At 40.6% G+C, this 22,469-nt stretch overlaps 1 protein-coding gene across 1 annotated transcript in view; it reads left to right on the plus strand.

Annotated features, from left to right (window-relative positions):
- Nucleotides 1-22,469, plus strand: part of wdr17 (WD repeat domain 17) — a 45,084-nt gene that overhangs the window by 20,164 nt on the left and 2,451 nt on the right. The window contains exons 15-29 of the mRNA XM_076091111.1: nt 30-179; nt 265-395; nt 1,608-1,733; nt 7,466-7,621; nt 8,207-8,271; nt 11,491-11,623; nt 11,843-11,931; nt 13,332-13,431; nt 13,628-13,767; nt 14,300-14,411; nt 15,274-15,415; nt 15,897-15,999; nt 16,113-16,214; nt 17,960-18,058; nt 21,580-21,647. Coding sequence (XP_075947226.1) covers nt 30-179; nt 265-395; nt 1,608-1,733; nt 7,466-7,621; nt 8,207-8,271; nt 11,491-11,623; nt 11,843-11,931; nt 13,332-13,431; nt 13,628-13,767; nt 14,300-14,411; nt 15,274-15,415; nt 15,897-15,999; nt 16,113-16,214; nt 17,960-18,058; nt 21,580-21,647 — 1,716 coding nt within the window. The remainder of the gene's footprint in view (nt 1-29; nt 180-264; nt 396-1,607; nt 1,734-7,465; nt 7,622-8,206; nt 8,272-11,490; nt 11,624-11,842; nt 11,932-13,331; nt 13,432-13,627; nt 13,768-14,299; nt 14,412-15,273; nt 15,416-15,896; nt 16,000-16,112; nt 16,215-17,959; nt 18,059-21,579; nt 21,648-22,469) is intronic.

The following is a 22,469-nucleotide window of genomic DNA, read 5'->3' on the forward strand; positions in this document are numbered from 1 at the left end:
TTTGCCAAACTGTGTGTGTGTGTCTGTAGGTTTAACATGTCATCAGAGTCGTCCGTTCACCATGGCCAGCTGTAGCAGAGACAGTACAGTGAGGCTTTGGTCTCTCACACCCCTCATCTCTCCACTGCTGCTGAACATCCTCACCAACCAGCCTTGGGAAAAGATAATAGGAAACACAGGTAAGAACAGGATCCTGCTTACTTCTTTTTGGTGGTGTTCTCTTCTTATACCTCATTTAACCATGCTGGTTGTGTGTGTCTGCAGACACAGCTATGGTTCCCGGCTCTCCACCGCTGCTCTGTGGTAAAGTGTCTCGAGACATCAAGCAGGAGCTGGATAAACTGAGCTCTGACATCAGGGTCAAGAAACTCCGCTGGTTCTCTGAATGCTTTTCGGTACCTACATTGTGAATGCTTATTTATGACTGGGGATGATATCAGTGTGATACCTTCAGAATGTCTATAGACAGTCATTTTTCACAGTTGTCTCCACGCTCTGATGCAATCTGTGTCTGCATTTTTAGCAGTTCATCTCACAGCTTTCAACACACAGCTGGGAATTGATCCTCATTGATTGCCTCAGATTTTTGCTGCTAAACATGAGTTCACTACAGGGGACTTTGTTTTCATGAAAAAAGCCCAGCTGATATTGCATATTTGAACTGGAAATCTAAAAATCAGTTTATATATTGAATATCCAGCTTGCCAGTCTGTTTCGTTAAGGTTCTCTCTGTTGCTGGCACACTATTTTGGACTATTTGGTTGATTAATGGGCGGGAGGCTACATGATCGTGAGGAAATGAGGAAGCATAATTGGCACCCAAAGGTGAGTCCATCAAACCTCGATAGCTTTTGCTTTGATTTTGTCTCCCTCTTTTGGCCTCAATTTGCAATTTCAGGCTTTTCCTCACAAGATAAAAGTGATGTAATTTCCAAGCGATAGAAGATTAGTTATATTAACAAAAGCTTATAATAGGTTACATGTATTTGATGTAATAGTGATGAGTAGCTGTTTACATGTAAGAAGCTTTCATAGCTAAGAACAAACTGTCTTTATGTAACATTCAGAGGTGACTGACATTGTAACTGACAGTCATGTAACACATTGTCCACAGTCAGGTTTTAACCATAAGTGTATCTTTGTTGATCATGCATGAGGCTCATTTGAACTGTTTGACTTTGAATACAATTGGACACATTTTTTGAAAAGAATTTGGAAGGTGAGTCAACAAAGGCAGGCACCCTTCTCCCTTTTTCCAGTATTTACTCTGAATTGCTAAAAAACACTGATGAAAACGCTTCTCTTTACTAAAGGAACATCGAAGAAGAAGTTGACCTTTCATTTATGTTGAGATTTGAAGTAATTGAAAAGGTATACACTTAAACACAAGCAGTTATTGAGAATTTTCTCTAGTTTTAATTTGAACAGTAAAGATGCAGACACATATTTTGTTACATAGTACATTACAATACTACCAGAAAAAATGTCAACATGTAAACAACTGCATTGAACATAGTTTATTGTTATTATATATATTACTTGTTTCCTTTGTTTGAGTGTGCGTCTGTGTGTGTTTCTGAACATATTTGTGCATACTCCTTTTTTAGCCTCCAGGAGGCAGTAGCAATCTGTGGGACTTGGTGTCAGTAATTAACGGCCAGGACGACTCACTGCTACCAGCCAGCTACAGCAAGGGAGTGATGCACATGAAACACCTGCTCAAGTTTAAAACGGTGAGTAGCTCTGATTCCCTGAGTCACTGTTCAAGGTTAGTTTATTTCTATTCTACAACAGTGTGTTTTTGCCCAAATGACACAGCTTAACCAGAATGGAGATGTGTGATGACCATGTCAGGTTGTCTGTGATGCTGATTCTGGGGAACCTAAAACTGTTCACTTGCTCCACCTCAGCTTCACTCATAGAGAAATGGGTGTGTCTACGTCTTAATTTTAAAAACATCAACAATCAGCTCCTTGGTTTTACTGACGTTGAACAGTAGGTTGTTGTCTGAGCACCACTCTGCAAGATTGTTGATTTCCTCTCTGTATGAAGTGCCATCGTTGTTTGAAATCTGGCCGATGTCATCTGCAAACTTCAGAAAAGTGTTCTCTTCATGGTAGGGATTGCAGTCGTGGGTTTACAGCAGGGGTGGGCAAACTTTTTGGCTCGGGGGCCACATTGAGTTTTAAAATTTGACAGACGGGCTGGGCCAGTAGCAGATGAATGGAGTGTTTGTGTGAACTAATATAAATTACAAGTAAAATTTAATTTCAGTGGGAACAGTGTTGTTGGTCACCCTTTTTAACCAGTGCGTCAACGTTTGGTGTCAGTTTGGTTGTGGCAATTCTCAGAACAGATCCGAGGTGTTCATCAGTTAGCTGGGATCTTACACGGTATTTTATTATCGCATTAATGCATATTTAATCGTGCACTTAATTATTAAGCAGTCATTTTTGACACAGTGTTTTTAGTGTAAAGGTTAATGATTGTGGTCTTTTTAGCAGACCAGATCATACAAATATTTGACTGTCACATCTAACATTATCCGTTGCTCTGCTCTGTAATGTCTTTCCTTGTCTCTCCCCCCTGTGTCACGGTGTGGGTACATCTCACTGGCGTCAGGAAACGTATCAGAATACCCTTATTTTATTGGCTAAACTGCATCACGTGACATGATTTACAACGCATTGGTCGGTGTTTTTCCTGCACCGCTGAACAAGTGCCGTAAATGCTGGAAAGGAGCGTGAATAACTCCGCTGCATAAAGCAAAGTACCGCGACCCACTGAAAACGGGTCCGCGACAAACCACCAGTTGAGAATCACTGGTTTACAGGATCGTGGCGAGCGGTGAACAGCTGTTTGTGTGGCGTGTCTTCCGTCTCTTCCTGTTTCCTTCACCCACATTCCCCTGGGTCCTAAGCCCCTCCCTGTACAGCTTCTTATCACCCTATTTGCACCAATGTACATTTATAACAAATACCACACATATTACACGGTAATCAGCGTTGCATATGTGTCAAACTCTATCGGTGTATCTCCGGTCTGTCTTTGTTCATCCTGCATCGCTCTGTTCTGTTTTTTAATGTAACGTAACTGGAGCGACGGAGCCTCTCTAAGCTGTTAGCAGACTGCTGTGCTAGCAAGCAGGCTCGCGAGCGAGCTGTACCCAGCATGCAGTTCGGCGGTGAAATTTTATAAATGTACAATTAGTGTTACAAATTGTTAATGTGTCACAGACTGTTGTGTGCTGTGGTGTTTTTCTCTGCTAAAGAGCGTTAGATGTGGGTTGTTAATTGTTATAAAGTTATGACCATGACTAGGGTTCCCTCTCAATACATATAAGAGAACTAGCGCTGACCGCAAAGCAATAGCGGCAAACAATACATTTAGCTGCCTGTTGAAAGCAGACAGCAGTTGTTTCAGCTATGCACCGGTATAATGGTGTGTGAAGAATTCATATCATACGGGAAAAAAACAAAACGGTATAGTGCCCAGCCCTAGTCTTTGTTATAGTACTGACAATTTTGTACCAACAAGTGACGGGCCAGATTAAAACGCACAACGGGCCGTAGTTTGCCCATGCCTGGTTTACAGTGTGAACAGTATGGGGGTGAGCACACAGCCCTTATGGGCTCCAGTACTCATGCCCAGAGTGCTAAGTTTGCCAATTAGTTTCATGGAGGAGATTGAATACTAAAAAGAAATCAATAAACAACATTCTGATGTAGGTGTTGTTATTTCAAGATGTGTGAGGGCTGAGTGGAGAGCAGATCCTCTGGATCTTTTGGCTCTGTATGCAAACTAATTAGGGTTCAGGATGGCTGGGTTGTTGCTTTTGATGCTGGAGAACCAGTTTCTCAAAGCAAAAGTAGTCGTTTACACTAGACACAGCAGACTTTTTAGCTACAGGGACTATAGTGGCTGTCTTGAAGCAGGGGGAGACACTCCTCTGACAGTGATGTCTTATAAGTGTCAATAATGACATTGACCAGCTGTTTGGCTCATGTTTTTAGTACACGACAAGCGATGTTATCAGGCCCAGCAACTTTATTCACATTCACCTTTAGCAGGGGTCTTCTGCTGTGAATACTGACAATGGCCTCTCCTCTGAAGGCGGAGTAGAATACACAATTCCTTGGTGTTAAGTGTTCTCTTCAATCTCGATTACTCCATTTTGCCTCCTTGATGCCAGCTTTCAGTTTTGCTCTGGCAATACTGTATGCTTCCTTGTCACCTGAGTGAAAGGCAGCTTTTTGGGCTTTGGATAGTGCCATCACCTCTACATTCATCCAGGTGTTCTGGCTGGGGAATGATTTTCTTTGTATTTGTGATCACATCATCATGAATACATTTGCTAATGTATGATGTCACTGTAGATTTATATTCCTCAAGAATGATGTGGTTTTCCTGGGTGGCAGCATCTCTTAACATGTACCAGTCTGCACTCTAGACAGTCCTGTAGAAGTGCTGTAGCTTCATCTGTCCACACTAACTGATTATTTTTCTGATGGTTTGAACTTTTTCATCAACTGGCAGTAGGCTGGGAAGAGACAGAAAGGTCATGTGTTCAAAAACCCAGAGAGACCACACTGTGAGGTGGAGTACCCCATATTAACTATGGTTTGTAAGAGGCAGCCAATCAAATCCCTGGACAGAGTCAGAGAAATGTATTTCACTCGGGGAGAAGTGAATAGTCTTTGTAAACAGTATGTCAATAACAGATCTATTCTACTATTGATTCCTACAGTCAAGGACAAACAGTTCTACCAACACACACACACACACACACACACAAATAAGAACTACACACATAAAACTATGATCTATGAATTGAGACAACACTGTTTTGTTATTCCGAAAACCTTTTTTTACTTTTATCCTGATAAATGGACTGTACTTGTATAGCGCTTTATCTTCCGACCACTCAAAGCGCTTTAACATGGCATGTCATCATTCACACCCATCCATACACTGATGGCAGGGGTTACCATGCAAGGTGCCACCTGCAAATCAGGACTATAACTATTCATACACAGCAGGAACAGCCTGCGGCATTAATTTGGGGTTAAGTGTCTTGCCTAAGGACACATCGACTCCTCTGATTGAAGGACGACCCTGCTCTACCACTGGGCCACAGCTGCCCACATTTATTTATCTAATTACAAATCTGAAAAATTTCCCTAAATAATGAAAAGCACAGTAAATACAGAAGTAACAGAACATAAATTTATACGAAAACAAATATAAGACTACATTACAGTACATGTTCACATTGTTTAGAAACACATGAAAAGCCCCCTCATGTCATTTGTGTTTATCTCGAGAATAAATATCCTGAATTTGCACAGTTTATTCAGTGTGGCACAAAGGCAGTAAAACTGTAAAATCTGAAACGGACCCAAAATTTTCCTGAAACTTAATCTGTGACTTAACGAAAACTGTGCTAGCTATCAAAATGTCTATTTGGCTCAATAAAGTGCAGCGTTTTGTCTACGTTTTAAACTTTGAATCATTTTTCTACGTTAATGTATGGCTAGTCAATATGGGCCCAAAGAGAAATTTTGCTCATATTTTCGGGAAAACCGCTGGGCGAATCTCTCTAAAAAATACTTAGCACACTATTCCCGATCAGGCCGCACGTTTTGATGTATTTTTTGCCCAGGTGTTGGCAACGCTGTGTGAAGAGAAGTGTGCCAAACTTTCTGGATAAAGATTATTATTCAGTGTGGCTTTGTAGCACAAAGGCAGTAAAACTGCCTGTGCCAAAGCACACTGTATATAATCCATCGGACTTAATAATAACTAGAAAATTGCTAAAGAAATTTTGACAGTGTGGCTTCTACTGCCCGAAGAAATCGCAATATATACACACGCCAATGTTACCGGTAGTCTCATTCAGGTTCAATTGAGATAGCGCTACTCTCTTTTCTGCATTTTAGATTCATACTCTTGGATTGAATCTTGTATTTGTGGGGCTTTTATTTTGAAAGGGTGGGACTGGGTGGGTGAGAGAGGGGGAGAGGAGACAGAATCATAATGTTTGACACTAAAATGAGAGGCTTCATCACAAGCATTCCAGTTAGAATTCATTCTGTGGGGCTTTTATTTTGAAATGGGGGGGGGGGGGGGGAGTCTAAAAATATCTAAGACCTGAATGACTGTTTGATAGAGAGAGACAGAGCTAGAGTGAGGGCATAACTGTCAGAGTAGAGCGGAGCAGGAAAATATTCTGTGATTTTTCGAAACAAATTGCTCCACTGTCTGTCAGTCTGTCTCTTTGTCTGTTTCTCTGTCTGTTTCTCTCTCTCTCTTTTCCCGCAATCTCTCGCTCTCTCTCTCACACACGCCTGTCATTTAATAACCTGTGTATGTGTGTCAAACATTATGATTCTGTCTCCTCTCCCCCACCCAGTCACCACCCTTTCAAAATAATCTTAATTTTTCTACGTTAAAGTATGGATAGTCAATGTGGGCCCAAACATAAATGTTTTTTTTAGCTTTCTTCACGCCGAAACCCATTCAAGTGAATGGAGACATTTTGCTCAGTTTTTTGGGATTTTCGGGAAAACCGATGGGCGAATCTCTCTAGAAAATAGATAGCACACGATTCCCGATCAGGCCGCACTTTTTGATGTATTTTTTTGCGCAGGTGTTGGCAATGCTGTGTGAGGAGCGAACATTCTGGATAAACATTAAGATAAAGCCCGATGGATTATATCCATAATATAGTGTTTTGCAAACACCTGCGCCAAAAATACATCAAAACGTGCGGCCTGATCGGGAATCGTGTGCTATGCATTTTTTAGAGAGATTTGTCCAGCGGTTTTCCCAACAATTGTGAAAAACGGAGCAAAATTTCTCCATTCACTTGAATGGGGTTCCAGCGTGAAGACAGCAAAAAAAAAAAACCTCCTCCTTGCGAAATTTTCTAGCCTTTATTTACAATCAAGTTGGCTTTCTAGCTAACCCTTATAAACGCACTATTACTAATTCCTTCCTTAACGTTTACAAGCCGTGACAGTGACGCTGGTATGTCTTCACCTTAAGAGTGTGGGGTGTGTGCGTCGCCATTGCAAAATATTGTCCTGGAGACCTGGTTTTGAGTACTTTGCATGGTGTTTGTCTGTGGACAGATTTTGCTACCACGCTAGCATCACAACTATGCAAGAAGCAGTCATGCAACTTTACAGGTGTGTAGTTGAGATCAAAATGAAGGTAGAGTTTGAAGATGGGTGTGTGCCAGAAGTAGTGGGGTAGGAAGTGGGGCCCCCCTTACTTTACACCCTTGGCCCGGTTTGGCATTGCCGCTGGTGTGATCCTGTCAAAAGATGGTCTCTAGTTTTCATTTTCTTCTGTTCTATTCAACAGCAGTCCATTTAAGATGTTTTAAAAAGCAGGTATTTGGATCCCAAACGTGTATTTTATGTCACTTTTGTTTCTCTTCCATTCATTCTATTTTTCTCAGTCTGAAGCCCAGGAGCTCACTATAGTCAAGATGTCTAAATTTGGAGGTGGTATTGGTGCTCCCAGTAAAGAGGAGAGGCTAATTGAAGCAGCAGACATCCATCTGAGACTGGGACAGACTCAACGATACTGTGAATTAATGGTGGAGCTGGGACAGGTATGGAGTGTGTGTGTGCGTGCATGCAGGTGTGAGTATCTGTGCAGTAATTTCTCTCTCAAGAAAGCCAGACACTAGTGAGACTCGATTAATTAGTTGTGTTGGCACTGATCCTGTTCAGGACTTTGACCATTTTGATATTCAACAACATGTTCTTAACTCACTGGTTGGCTCCACATTAGTCTCTTTTTATACCATGTCAAATGCAAATTCAAGTTTGTTGGACTAAAAGCAAAAACCCTCACCCAAGCAAAGTTTTCCAGCTGTTACTGATATCTGTACCGCCAGTTTGTCTCTGCCATCATCAAATGCTTTGGAAGAACCTGCAAGTGGAAACTGTAGGTGAAAGAAGTTAAAAAGAGATGGCATGTAAGCATGGAGGACTTCTGACAGAGTAGAGCGTTAAAGCAGCATGCAGCAGCTGCAGAGATTGAAGCCAGGCAGTCAGTTGTTAGCTTGAAGTATATTTGATCACAGCCACATTGATGATTCTTTTTCTATTGTGAGAAAAAGACAGAAATAAAAATATAGAAAATAATTATATTACCAATACTTGAGCTAATGAAGGTGTTATCTCTCTTTCAGTGGGAGAAAGCATTATCTGTGGCACCAGGAGTCTCCATGAAGTATTGGAAGAAACTCATGCAGAGGTAATCCATGTTGAACTTTATTGTTTCAGCTTTTCCACTAAACAACAAAAGGGAAAAACAATGACTCAGTGGAAGTGTTTTTCAGTGTGAGCTGCCATGATTGTTAAAAATGTTTGCTCAAAAAGTTGTGGTACTGTCTCAGTTGTATGGCGTAATGCCACATTACTAATGCAGATGAACAGATGTGGCCATATAAGAGCAACACTGTTCTATAATTCTTTTAGCAGAAAAATCAGCTACAGCAGATCAGGAAAAGGCCCTTAAAACAATTTAGATAATGAATGATAATATATAAATAAATGTAAAAGTAAAGACAACACAGAATGTGTGTATTGCAAATGGTGTACAACAGTTTCAGAGACCAATGCGCTGTCCACATGAACAACTCTTTGTCTCAGGAGTGTTGGTTAAAGGGATAGTTTGAAGTGAGGTTGTATGAGCTACTTATAGTCAGTGTATAACCTACAGTAGACTGCGTTTGGCACACCCCCAGCTTGGAGAAACAGATAGGAGTACCAGCACGGAAGCTAAGCAATGTGCTCGTGTATATATGGGGCCAACAGCAAAATGCATTATAGCCACCAAAAAGAAAGGTCCTCTTGAAAATAAAATTAATATTCCTTTAAGTGTACGGTATATTTAGATCATTTTCCGAAGGAGAATATAACTGAAAATGAAACTCATCTAAGCTGTTGTTACAAATAGAGTCTTGTGGCGTTGAGGATGGCATAGATAAGTTTCACTTTCAGTTCGGTTCCCCATCAGAAAGGGTTGTCTGACAACAAGTTAATAAAGGGGTGAAAATAGCGTACACTTATTGATTTATTTTTTTAAGTGAGCCTTTTAGGTGGCTAAAATACATTTTGCTGCTGACCCCTTCCACAACAGTACTTTGCTCCTGTGCGGTGGTGGTCCCGTCTGCTTCTCTAAGCTGGGGGTGTGCCGACCGCAACGGGTGTGGTAAGGACCCAGAAGCAGTAAAACAGACACACGGAATAGTTGGAATCGAAACTTTATTCTGGACTGAACACAAAACAGGTAAACTCCCTGTAGATTCCCACTCGGTGGAATGCCAAGCCGTCAAGGGAGAAGGCAGACAGAACCCAGAGGAAGCAGAGGCAGAATCTCGTGGTCTGGGACAGAAGGCTGAGTCGTTTACCGGTGCAGAGGCAAGGCGGAGAGGTCAGGCTGGAAGGTCAGGCATAGCTGCGGAGTGAGTCGGAACGATCTGGCAGTGAGTGTGTGTGAGACTGGGGTCTAAATAGTAGGTGCAGCAGAGTGAGCAGGTGAGAGTGATGAGCTGATGAGGTGGGTGTGACTAACAGGTGCACTGAATGAGCTGATTAGGTGAGTGAGAGATAAGCTGTGTCTCAATTCAGGGGCTGCATCCTTCGGAGGACCCAGCCTTCGCGGTCTATGTGGGCCGGGTCCTTCGAGGACCGCGAAGGCTAGACCGTGCGGTCTCAGAAATGAGACGGCCTACTCTACAGAGGACTTCCTGTTTGCGTCAACAGTTTTTCCCGCCCCGCCCCCCTCTTGCTGCTCCCATCACCTAGAATCCCTGCTCAGCAGGATTATATATATATATGTGTATATATATATATATATATTTATAGTGTATATACCGGTATATATATTTATAGTGTATTTATATATATATATATAGTGTGTGTATATATATATATATATATAATCCCTGCTCAGAAGGATTATAAATATATACACATAAATACATTAAACTAAAATATTTTCAGTATATATACTTTGAAGTTTTAAGTTTAGTGTTTTTAATCATATATTCAAAAATTCATTCATAGTTTATTTTCATAATATTGTTTTTCTAAATTAATAATCAGTTAATTAAATCAGTTACTATGTTAAATAACACATTTTCAGTTATAGTTCTTGCAATTAAAACAATGTATTTATCAATAACTTTATTTTATTCACACATACATATATATTTACATGTACATATATATATATATATATATATATATATATATAGCAATCCTAAGGCAGAGGAAATCAATCAAGACAGTTAATATTAACAGCAGCAAAACAAATTTCAGCAAACGTGTTTATTAACTTGCAGTAACACATGTGCATATACTTTATATATTTTTAACATAGAAATCATTTACATGGATGTCTTATTTCAATTTAAATAAATAAAAGAAAAAGGTGACATCACAACTGTCATCTCTGTGACAGCAACATGAACACGAGAAGGATCTACTGGTTGTCTTATTAGTGAAGGCTTTGTACAGGATGAGAGCTAATGTAACTGTAACCTTAAATACAGGATGGTCAAATGGAGATATTACAAATGGACTAATGTCTTAATTCAAGCCATGGTTGCTGAATGTTTGTCCATCGTTCTCTCCTCAGCACCTGGCTCTCTGTAACAAAACAAGAACAGAATCAGCAAAATACTCAAATTCAGTTTATCTGTGTAATTAATCTTAACCGTATTAACGTTATTGGACTTATCCACCTCAGGTGGATAACAGGAGCTCAGGTAGACGGGTTATCCACCTGCTATTACCGCCGCGGCTAGTTAGCTTGTCAGTTACGAACGTCACGTAATTTAACGGATCATTTTAACACACGTGATGTTATAAGATCTCTTATTTTGTTTTAACATTAGTATCGGTGACATTCGAGTGAGTTGAAACCCAATACTTACATTTAAAAGTGAACGATGTCGATTCACTCGCTCTTCACCGGCACGCAATGCATCTCGGGATGTGCTGGGCCGCGAAGGATACATCAGATGTGTCCTCCAAATCTGGGGTCTGAAGGCCGCATTCGTCGGCTGCATTTGAAGGAGTCTTCAGCAAACATGCGAATTGGGACAGCCTAGTCGCCGCGCTGTGACGCAACCGGTCTACGAATGCAGCCTCCGAAGGATGCAGCCCCTGAATTGAGACACAGCTATATAGAGTGACAGGATAGAAGTGGCAGAGCTGTGACAGGATAAGTACCTCATACAACCCTACTTCAAAACACCAGAACTTTTTCTTTCAGCAAACAAGTTGACGTTGATTTTGTCACGTTATTACATTCTTACAGCTTGATTTTAACTGAGATTATTCATTTTGTCATCTTCATTTGACCAATTTTAATATAAATACAAACAAAATTATAAAACTTTGCTTATGTTATTGATATATGTATGTTATTTATATATGTAATTTTAATATGCTCATGTCACAGGAGAGCTGACCAGCTGATGGCTGAGGATAATGATGATGCTATCCCATACTGCATCGCCACAGGAGACATAAAAAAACTTGTAACTTTCTTCACCGGCCGTGGACAACTGCTAGAGGCCTTAATAATAGCACAGGTACTCAAAGGGAGGGGATGACAGGAAACAGTAGTTTTCTTTAGGGCTGGATGATGAATGGTAGATCTTGAGTAAATGGTTACAGTTGGGGCGGATAAATAAGTAACGGGAGACAAAGACAGAGAGGTGAGGAAATACTTGAACAGTCATTTTGATGCCTGTGAAAATATTGACAAGAACTGATAAAAGATAATGATTAAAAATGTTCTTTATTTTTAGGGAGCATGTGAAGGGAACATTCGTGCACCTCAAAGCTCCCCAGTTAACCACACGACTAATGATGTGGATAACAGACTACAATACCAGAGGTAAAGCAAACACACACACGCACACAATGATAACATTTTTTGGTGCGTCATTTTCATTTAACTTGAAACTAACATTTACCGTAAGTGGGCAGCACAAATACGTTTGGACTAAGGCTGATATTAGCTTACATACTGTGTTGATATTCAGTGTCTTTGTCAAATTAATGACACTTGGCACTATTGGCTAACGTCAGTGTGAGAACAGTTCACTACAGTTTACATCAGGCAGACGTCTGAGTAGTTTAGCATCCAACAAGGTCTGAAGACACACTGGAACTGGTATAGCGATAGTCTTTAAATATGACCCTTTTAATAAACAACATCATTAGGGGTTTGTTTTGACAAGCATGGAAAAACATTGCAGCATTAACCACCTTTTATATGGATGTCTAATCATGGTTGATGGTAAATGTAGTCCATTGAAACAATAAATCTCTTAGTGTGTGCTATATTGAAAAAGAAAGCTGAGTTCTCCTCGGTTCATAGTCTAGTCGAGTTGCGCCTATCATATGCAGATAATTACATAAAACCACAGAGATTTCATAGTCCGAACCAACGTGAACTAAGATGGCAACAACTCTTTATTATTTTCCATATTGTTTGCGCTTTACTGCTTTGCTCCTTACGCTTTTACCTTTAACAATACAAGTCCTTCCTACCACCAACGACGTCACTGTCAAGTCAAATGATGGCGCTGGATGCCGGAGGAACAACAGATTTTGCAGCTGCGCCCCAGAGAGATAGAGAACATTGGCAAGAACTGCAGGTGTTTCGCACACTATATCCCTAACTTCGATTGCAAGATATAAGGGGCAAAGTTTCCCTTTTAAGAAGGACAAACTAAAATTCTGTTGAGCAGTTCTATCAATTCAATATTATCCAACCAGTAATCAGCTTGGATTCATGTCACTTCCAATGGATTCCAATTGTGATCAGGTTTCAGAGTGGAAAAATTATCAAAATTCAGCTCAGTTTATTCACAAACACTTAATATACAAGTACAATCATAAGACATAATGGATATATGTTAAATCGGTCATCTCAATAAGCTATCTGAAGCTTGAGAATAGGTTTGGTGACTGGCTCCAAATGTTTAACCACAAAGATCCACCTGTCAAAGTGTCCTTGAGCGAAACACGGAACCCCTTATTGCTCCCCAGGCAATCTGAATAAAAAGTCATGTGGAGAAACGGATCTACCGATTTATAGTATCTAAAAAGAGCATCATATCAAGAAACTACTTCTTCACTCAGACTCTTGTAGAATACAAAATAACTGTAGCATCCTTGCTTGTAAATTGTAGGTTGATTGAATTGCTCCCTGAAATTAATCCTAGTATATTTCTGAGATGAGGTGTTTTGATCACAATCCCTGGCTAGATTTGCTCTTTTTCTGTCCAGTCTCCTCTATAAGGTATGTAAGGAACTAGCTGAGTGGTACTTTCAGGACGGATGCTCTGTCCTGGCAGCATGCTGCCACCTAGCTGTGGACAATATCAAGGTATACACCAGTGCATATCCCAATTAATTACATACAGTGTATTTGCATTAGTTTGTATACCAATTGTGCAAGAATATCGTGCAGTTTCATATGTCTCACCTTTATATTTACTGATCATTAATGATGATGAAAAATCTGATTTGAAAAATGTGGCTGAAATGTGGATGTACTGTATGTGTTTGTTCTATGCTTTTAGTTAGCCATGTCAAGTCTTATCCGAGGTAATGAGCTGGAGTTGGCAGCATGTGTGGGTATTGTCCTAGGAGAGGCAGCTAATCAGAGCACTGCATACTGTCTTGAACTCTTGGCCAGGAAATACATGACAACTACTACATGGTACGTCTCAATCTATGCATGTCCAGTTAGTGTAACCTATATTATTTTTCTGTATACTTTGAAAGTAATCCAAATTAACACCGGTCCAGGTTTAGCTACTTAATGCTAATTGTGTTAATGCTAAATGTTGTATTTATTAGCTTTTTTCGAATTTTAAGTAGATTTGATCTTGATCTTTTCATGTTGCAAACCCCATGTTGCTCATAACCAGTTAGCTGATTTCACCATATTTGGTTTGGTGTTAAGCCAACTGAAAAGATCAATTTACAGGATATGTTAGACTTCTGACATGACACATGTCCCTGGTCTTAAAGGCATTGAAACCCTAGTTCTTTGAGCACAGGTGGAGCCCAGTGATGGCAAACTTACATCTTCACATTTATCAGTGACTGTAGATGAGCAGGGATCTAGAGTTTGAGAGCTCCACTTGTGCTGATAGTACTGCAGTGCCCAACAACATACCTACAATGACTGCTTCTAAGTTGTAGTCTATGCAAAGCAGAACTTTTATCTCTACCGTTTTTAAATTTAGGGAGCTCTCAGCTGACCTACTGCGAATGATTCCTGACAACCACATTCTATTGGCCAAGCTGTGTGCATTTTACCCAGGAAGTGTCGCTGAAATCAACCACTTTCATGAAAGTGTGAGTAGGCAATCATTGAGTTAAATCTAAGACATGTTTTGGATAGTGCTGGGCAACGATTACAATTTTTAATCGCGATTAATCGCATTGTTATGCGCAAACTTCAATAATGAATTCAAAAGTAATGTATTGCGCACTTTTATTTTAAAAGTACTGCTATGAACAAAAGTGCAATAACATTTGGTTTGCAAACACTTTAAACAAATAAGGTTCTTTTTAACAGCAGTATTCCCTTTACACAGTAGCAGTTAAATACAGTTATAATAATAGTGTGAGGATTTTTTTCTAACTCTGCTGTATTTCCCTCAGTAGTGTCCTCCTACGAGTCCCGCTCACTGCCGTGCCTCTCTCCGTAGGCACAGCTGTGCCTCATCTCCTGTGATCAGCTCCAGCTGACATAAATACTCCTGTCACTCTCATCCCAGTTGTCAGTCCGTCCGTTTACCAACCTGGTTTTCCGACCCGTGAGTTGTCCGTTTTTTCACTCTGTGAGATTCCTCTACTAACAATCCGTTTTTTGTGTTCAACTTACCTGCCGTCCAGTGTCGAGCCTCGGGTTTTAACCTGCACGAAGAAGCCTTCCAGTTCGTTCCTTGGCAGCAGAAGGAAGTGACGCCACACAAACACAACTGTTCACCGCTCGCTGCCCGGTTCTTGTGTTAAAAATGTCCACTTAATAATAAAAAAAAAACTGCTTAACTGTTAACGCCGACAATTATATTATCGCGCGTTAATTAACGCGTTAACTTGCCCAGCACTAGTTTTGGATGGAATGGATGCTTTCTGTCTGATGTTGATGATATTAACATTGTGATGGTTATAGCGACTACAAATGACAAACATGTGGTGTTTGTCATTCAAGTGCGGTCTCCCTTCATTAGAGGAATGTAAGGCCCTGGCAGAAGCAGCCATGTGTGAAGGAGATTTGTTCTCAGCAGTAAAATTCCACCTGCTGAGCTCTGAACCCGAGAACGCCCTTCGGATAGGGCTGGATCACGTTAAAGGTATTGGCTACTGAGTTTCAGTGTGTGTCTGTTTGTTTGTTACCCACCTATCATAACATCTACACATTTTAAATATGATGGCACAAATTATCTTTTAATATGAAACAGTTGACAATATTTACATGTTTGTTGTAAAAGTTAGATTCTGACATGCTATAGTGGGTGTGATTGACATTTTTCTGCCAATAATGTTAGCAATCAATATTACACTGAATATATATATATAGATAAATTAAGCCATTCCATGGTTGTCCCACATGCTTGTGCAGTAACAAGTGTAATCTATGAATGACCAGTTCCCAAACCAATCTCTATGAAGACCCTACAAATCCAATTAAGTAACATAACAATTCACAACAATAACTAATTAATACGTAATTGTGCTTTGCAGACAGTGTCAAGCTGAAGAAAGTAATCTAAATTTCTGTCTTAATAAAGCGCAGATCAATTAGAAACTGTCTATGCATTTCCTCCTCACCAGAACAACTGACTCGACCTGATTGGACAGTGGATATTGTTCAGCCAATCCTGGACCTGATGAGTTACATCAGAACTGACTGCCTCATCAAGGCCAAGTTGACTGGGTAAGAGCATCTATTACTTAGTATTAATAATTATTTAAATTACTTTCACCAATGCTGTTACTTCCTATACATTGTTAGACCTGATCATCGTGCGTGTGTGTGCGTGTGCGCAGAGCCCGCAGTGAGCTGTTGATCCTGTGTGGTTACATTGGCGGTCTGCTGGCCATCAGAAGACAGTACTTGAGCATCGTGCCTGCACTCTACGAATACACCAGGTAGACACACAACTAAACATCGAACAAAAAGTTTGGAAATTAGTGTTTGGTAGATTATTTCTCTGTTGTAACAATGCTTCTTGGCAATAAATGTTATACCGTTGGAAAGCCTGTTTATTTGCCTTTCAAACGGTGCCCCATTTGTAAGGAACATGCATTTGTAGGATGAGCAGCACAGCTGAGTATGTGGGTTGCACCCATGAAAAATTTGCCAAATCTTCTCTGCCAATGCCAAACAGCGTATTCTGCTGTTGCTATTGACTCGTTTGGTGTTTGGTGGATTGGATGATTGAAGTCTATCAGTTACAAGGAGGAAACAAGACATATTGGCAATTTTACAATTTATTCATTTAACAAACAGGAGTCTCAGTAGCGTCTTCATCTTAGAGCATGGAGTTCGGTCCCAGACTGTGGAGAAATGGGATTGCCACTGGTTGCAGAATCTCATCTCGATATCTCTCTGCATTGAGATTGCCTCCAATGAAGACAAGCCTCGTTTTTCCAGTGATGGAGATGCCACCCCACACCATCACACTGCCTCCACCAAAAGGTGTTACTCTATCGGTGCAGCAATCAGCATAGCGTTCTCCCCATCTTCTCCACACTTTGACCCTACGATCCAACTTCCTTAGACAGAATCTGGACTCATCGCTGAACATAACGTTCCTCCACATGTTCAGGTTCCAGTGCAGGTGTTGCTGACACCAGTGCAAATGGGCCTGACGGTCAATAGCAACAGCAGAATAAGCTGTTTGGCATTGGCAGAGAATATTTGGCAAATTGTTCATGGGCGCAACCCACATACTCGGCTGTGCTGTTCATACCAGAAATGCATGTTCCTTACAAATGGGGCACCGTTTGAAAGGTAACTAAACAGGCTTTCCAACGGTATAAAATCCATTGCCAAGAAGCATTGTTACAACAGAGAAATAATCTACCAAACACTAATTTCCGAACTTTTTGTTCGATGTTTGTGTGTGCATATGTGTTAAGAATTCTTTGTTTAATATGGCTTCAACCTTCGAAATACTGTTTCTGTGGTGTTTTGCATGTCCCAAAAAGGTGTGGTGTAATGAAACATTCACATACATTTTATCTGTCTGGTTTGTTGGTGGTAATTTATAGAGGTTTTTTAAAATCTATTCTAAGGGTGGAGGACTAATCAGATGACTGTAATTATACTGTTTATCTGAGATGTGCCGAGTAGTCATCATGACAACTTAAACATCATTGTACCCACACCTGTCAATAATTCTACCCCATTGTTACCTTGAATTCTTCAAGAAAACTATATTTTTATTGCATGCCTCCACAGTGAAAGAAGAAGCTAAAGTATTGATGAACATGAGTAAATTCAAAAGCCTAACTATATCAAAACATCAGTTTACAAACTAGCACAAGTTGAACAGTTCTTCCAAAACACTTGCATTTTTGCTGAAACTGTTTTAAAACACTTCTACTACTACTACTACAGTCTCAGTGCGCCTGGGCAAACATGAGACGAAGGGGGCGGAAGGGTTTTAAATGGTAAGATTTTAGTGAAGTGATTAGGAACATAGGAACTCTTACTAAAAAAAGTACTGGGGTATACAGAAATAATGCGCGCTGTGTTTTACAGTGATACTTTTACCTGATGTAGTATTCAGTATTTCTTTACTTTGATAATTACCATAATCAGGTTTGAATTGGATGAACAATTTGTAAGTCAGTCCAAACATTTTTTTTTTTTTGGTTTTGTTTCTCAGTCAGCTGATGAAGCGGAGGGAAGTGTGTGTTCCTCTGAAGATTGAGCAGCTGTCTATGGAGCTGGATACCTGGCGGGCCTGCACACAAAGTAACAGCAAGTAGGTTACACAGACACACAAACAGAATGGTATTTCAATTGAATGTTATTAATAACACCATGAAGTACAATAAAAAAATACATATAAATGAACACCAATTGGGCCATGTGTGATATGGTTTAAAGGAGACGATGGGAAAGACGGGAACCCTGTCACGACTCACTATTAGTCATGTCTAGTCTCAGCTGCCCAGTAGAGCTAAAAGCTAAGGCCATGATGAGCCCAGTTCCCAAGGCAACACAGGATAGAGGGGCTCACTTGAGATACATGTGGAGCAGCTATATCACCACTGGGGAGACGGATGTTTTATGAGTAATGATTAAGATGGTCATGTTGCTGCCTGACGGACAGATCTGGTGACTGAAGATAAACATCTTTTTAAGTATTGAGGACTTGCTGATGAGGAGACGCTGACTACGTTTACATGCCTAATCATATTCCACTATTAATCCGAATATGACAATCCGAATGAACCAATTGATTTGGTTCATGTAAACATCATATTCCAATTTCTGAATAAGGCCTTATCCGAATGAAGCATTTTCTGTTGCGTGATGTAAATATAGCCTAACAGCGTTGAGATGCTCCTCCTGTCATCACTGACATCCTGCCATTGTTGAATCAGGAAACAAATACTGCAGCCGTAGGTGTTCACCCAGAGCTCTACGATACCTCATATTAGTAGAGACCGGACCAAACTATATGTATAAATGTATCTGTGTAAACCATATGGTACAAACAATGACAAAGACGCTGTCGTCTTTATGCCTAGTTGACGTTGTTTTGAGTGTTGATGGAGCAGCTCAGTGGCGGCTGGTGGAAATTTTTCTAGGTAGGGCCATCCAATCAATTTCAGCAAACAACCCAGTATGATTTAATGCAAAAAAATTAAGGTATCAAACACGCATTACTACTTTGCAGTCAAATCTCTCTCACTCGCTCAGAGAACTAACAAAACATGAATTCAAACTTTTTACAAATCTGCATCATTATGTAGTTATTTTGGCATCCCATTCAGTCCGTTTATTGCACTTAAATCACAGCAAAATCTGTTTATTTTGTGTTCATACAGCTGTAGTAAACCAGCCGACGTGCGACTTGCTAGACAGAGTGAATACACCTTGATGAAATCCACGGAGCTCCTCCAGATGATGTTAGGAACCCAGACAAGAAGGTTTAGCCTGGGCCTTCACTGCTGTCCTGCAGCTGAAACACCTCATGACGCCACAGCTACGGTTATTATTTGTTTTGTGTAAAAATGAAGCTCAACACCTATAAATACACTAACTGCAGAGTGCAGATACATGAATACGCCGAGAGTGTGTCGCCTCGCCTCTGACTGCAGCTGGGACTGCTGCGCGAGGCTACTGTGAGAGTGACCGCCTGTGAGTGCTTTGGGGCGGCTCACGGCAACCCCCGCTGCTCGTTCACGACAGTAACTGCAGAACGGTACGTGCTTTCACGTCAGAGTCAAAACACCAGAAAAGTCTCCAACAACACCAGAAAAAGTCGCTAGATTTGTCGCTAGTAGCTTTTGACAAAAAGTCGCCAAGAGGGTTCGGAAAGTCGCCAGATTTAGCGAGAAAGTCGCCAAGTTGGCAACACTGGCACCGACTAAATGTGTCCCCACCGCAACATTGGACCTAACGATAGTTCCTATTACATATAAAACCAAACAAAAATCCATCTTCATAAAAACAAGTTGTACAAATAATAATGTATAAACAAGCATATTAAAGCTATTGCAGATGTAAAAACAAAAGCAGTTCACTTACCAAAGCTGCTGTTCACTATTTAAAGACAAAGTCCATCCTCCTTTCTTTGTTAAGAGTTTAATCTCGCGGTTGTTCAGTACATCCGTGCGTTTTAGTTCCAGTAAGAAGTCCTTCTCGATTCATGGACGCCAGTGAAGACAGTCAGCCTCCCCAGTTGTATTTCTTGAATACATTTGAATGCGTTTGAGGGCTGAAAATGTCTGATCGGCAGAGGCAGCAGATATTGGGTTTGTCACCGCCCAACATGTCATGCTAGTCCACTGACCAATCACGTATGGCTAGGCCAGCTAGAAGGCTCCGACATGTCAAAGAATACGCCCAACATGTCAAACTAAAGATCTGATTGGTTGAAGACTATGACAATCAACAATATCGTCCCATTTACTTAAACTGCAAAGGGATTCATTTGTGAGTCTGCAGGCCTCTCTTCTTACCTGGAGACACAGAGGTGAAATCTGATTGGATAAAAGCTCTACTTAAAACAAGCTGCACTGGAAGCAGAGCAACTGAGGAAGTGAAAATAAGCTAATGGGGGGGGGGGAATAAGACATGTAGTGTATTTATGAAAAATGATTAAATTATAAAATGGCTATAACTTTGTGATTCTGTCTAGGCCAGCAGAGAAGGCCTTGCTGGCCCTGACGGCCCACCACTGCGCAAATGACCACAAATGGTCCCCCACGAGTAACAGGGAATGACGTGATTTGGTGTGAACGCACCTTAAGACGTGTGATATTATTCAGGTTTTAGAAGCATTTTTTCAATATGTATACAGCACATTCAGAATATGCGCCTCAATAGGGATTTTTACGATACTTTGTGAAACACTGCCTCTTTCCTGTTTACGACCAGCTCTGTGATTTGTACACAAACTAGCTAGCCGATAGTGTGGAAAGCTGAAGCAGAGATACACACCCAAAAGAAAAGCCTATATTTCTGGTCAGAAAGAGAAACAGACCTACTTTTAAACATTATGAAGGCCTCGGACATCAACAGGTTTTTGGACATGCGCAAATATTGCAACACCAACCTTTTCAATAAGGTGGTTAAAGGAATGAAAGAGGGAGGCTGTGTTCGCACGGTCGAACAAGTCCACCACTGGTGGAAAACATAAAAAATATATATTTTGAAGCAAAATAGCACAAACTGCTCCTGCCGTTCAACTTTTCCATATTTTGAGGTGATAAACAACATGTTAGGGCATCGACCCGTCAAACACAGTAGAGAATGGTTTCGATTTGGGATTATCTGGCCCCAGTGATGAGGATGCGTCAAGGGATTGTTTTACGTTGATCGGAATATGCACGGCTGCATGTAAATGTGAATATTTGTGGAATATGTGAATATTTGATGCATGTAAACGTAGTCACTGTATCGAGCCTCTTGTTAAGTGCACTAAGAAGGAGCTCAAAGTGCTGTGCAGCATTATTAAAACTAATGAAGCTAGAGAAGCTAGAGCTTCTTGACAGACTAATATCAGATATCTATATATCTTTTTCCCCCAAGAGGTATAGAGGGTTACTCAGGAGATTCATGGAACCAGATATAGAGATAAATAAAGTATCATTGCCTTTGCTGCCAACCTCCTGGAGGTTTTTTTCTGGGTGGAAATATGTCCAACACTGATAATAGATATACATCTATCTTCATACTACCATATGTTTAAATTCACCGGCAGATGCTTATGTCTGCTTATGTCTGGTATATAGCTTCACAACTGTATCTCCATCTGTCTGTTTTCAACAGTCCTTCATCAGAGTGTCAAAGAGAGGAGTTCAGCTACCTCGAGAGGAGAATCCAGCCAACACAACCTGGTATAAATAACAATTCCAAACAAGTTTATCAGGGGAGTTTATGGACCTTAAATTCCATCTTTTGATTGATAGATAGATAGTTACTTATACTATAATCCCGGGAGGTGAAATTGTTTCGTTACAGAAGCAATTATGGTACAGGTAAAAATAACAATGCAAATATCAAATGCACAATATATACAATGAAATAGAATAATATTAAATTAACTAACTAAACAGTAGTGCAAAGATTCCACCAAACAATGGTGTTATAGTTTTGTGATTGATCTGGCCAGAGGTGATTTATTATAAAGTCTTATTGCAGTGGGCAGGAATGATCTCCTTGTGACAGCAGAGCTGGATGAGTCTGTTGGAGAAAGTGCTCCGCTGTCCCCGCAGTAGGTGGTGGAGAGGGTGGTTCGGGTTATCCAATATGGATAACCCGACTGAAGAATAGTTTCTTCAGTGTCCTCCTCTCACCACCTTTTCCAGAATGTCCAGTTTGCACCAATGATGGAGCCGGCCTTCTTAACGAGTTTGATAAGTCTGTTGGTGTCTCCGGCTCCAATGCTGCTCCCCTAGCAGACTACGGAGAAGTAAAGTGCACTGGCCACAACAGACTGGTAGAACATATCCAACATCTTGCTGCACACATTGAAGGATCGAAGTTTTCTTGAGAAAAAGAGTCGACTCATCCTCTTTTTGTACACAGCGTTGATGTTGGTCTTCCAGTTCAGTCTGTTTTCGATGGAGACACCCAGGAATTTGTACTCCTCCACCATGTCCACATCCTCTCCCAGAACTCTCAGCGGTTGTGGAGCCAACCACCATCACCAAGTCAAC

Source organism: Anarhichas minor, unplaced genomic scaffold (assembly GCF_050575085.1).
Source record: "Anarhichas minor isolate MPS153535 unplaced genomic scaffold, ASM5057508v1 ptg000014l, whole genome shotgun sequence".
NCBI lineage: Eukaryota > Metazoa > Chordata > Actinopteri > Perciformes > Anarhichadidae > Anarhichas > Anarhichas minor.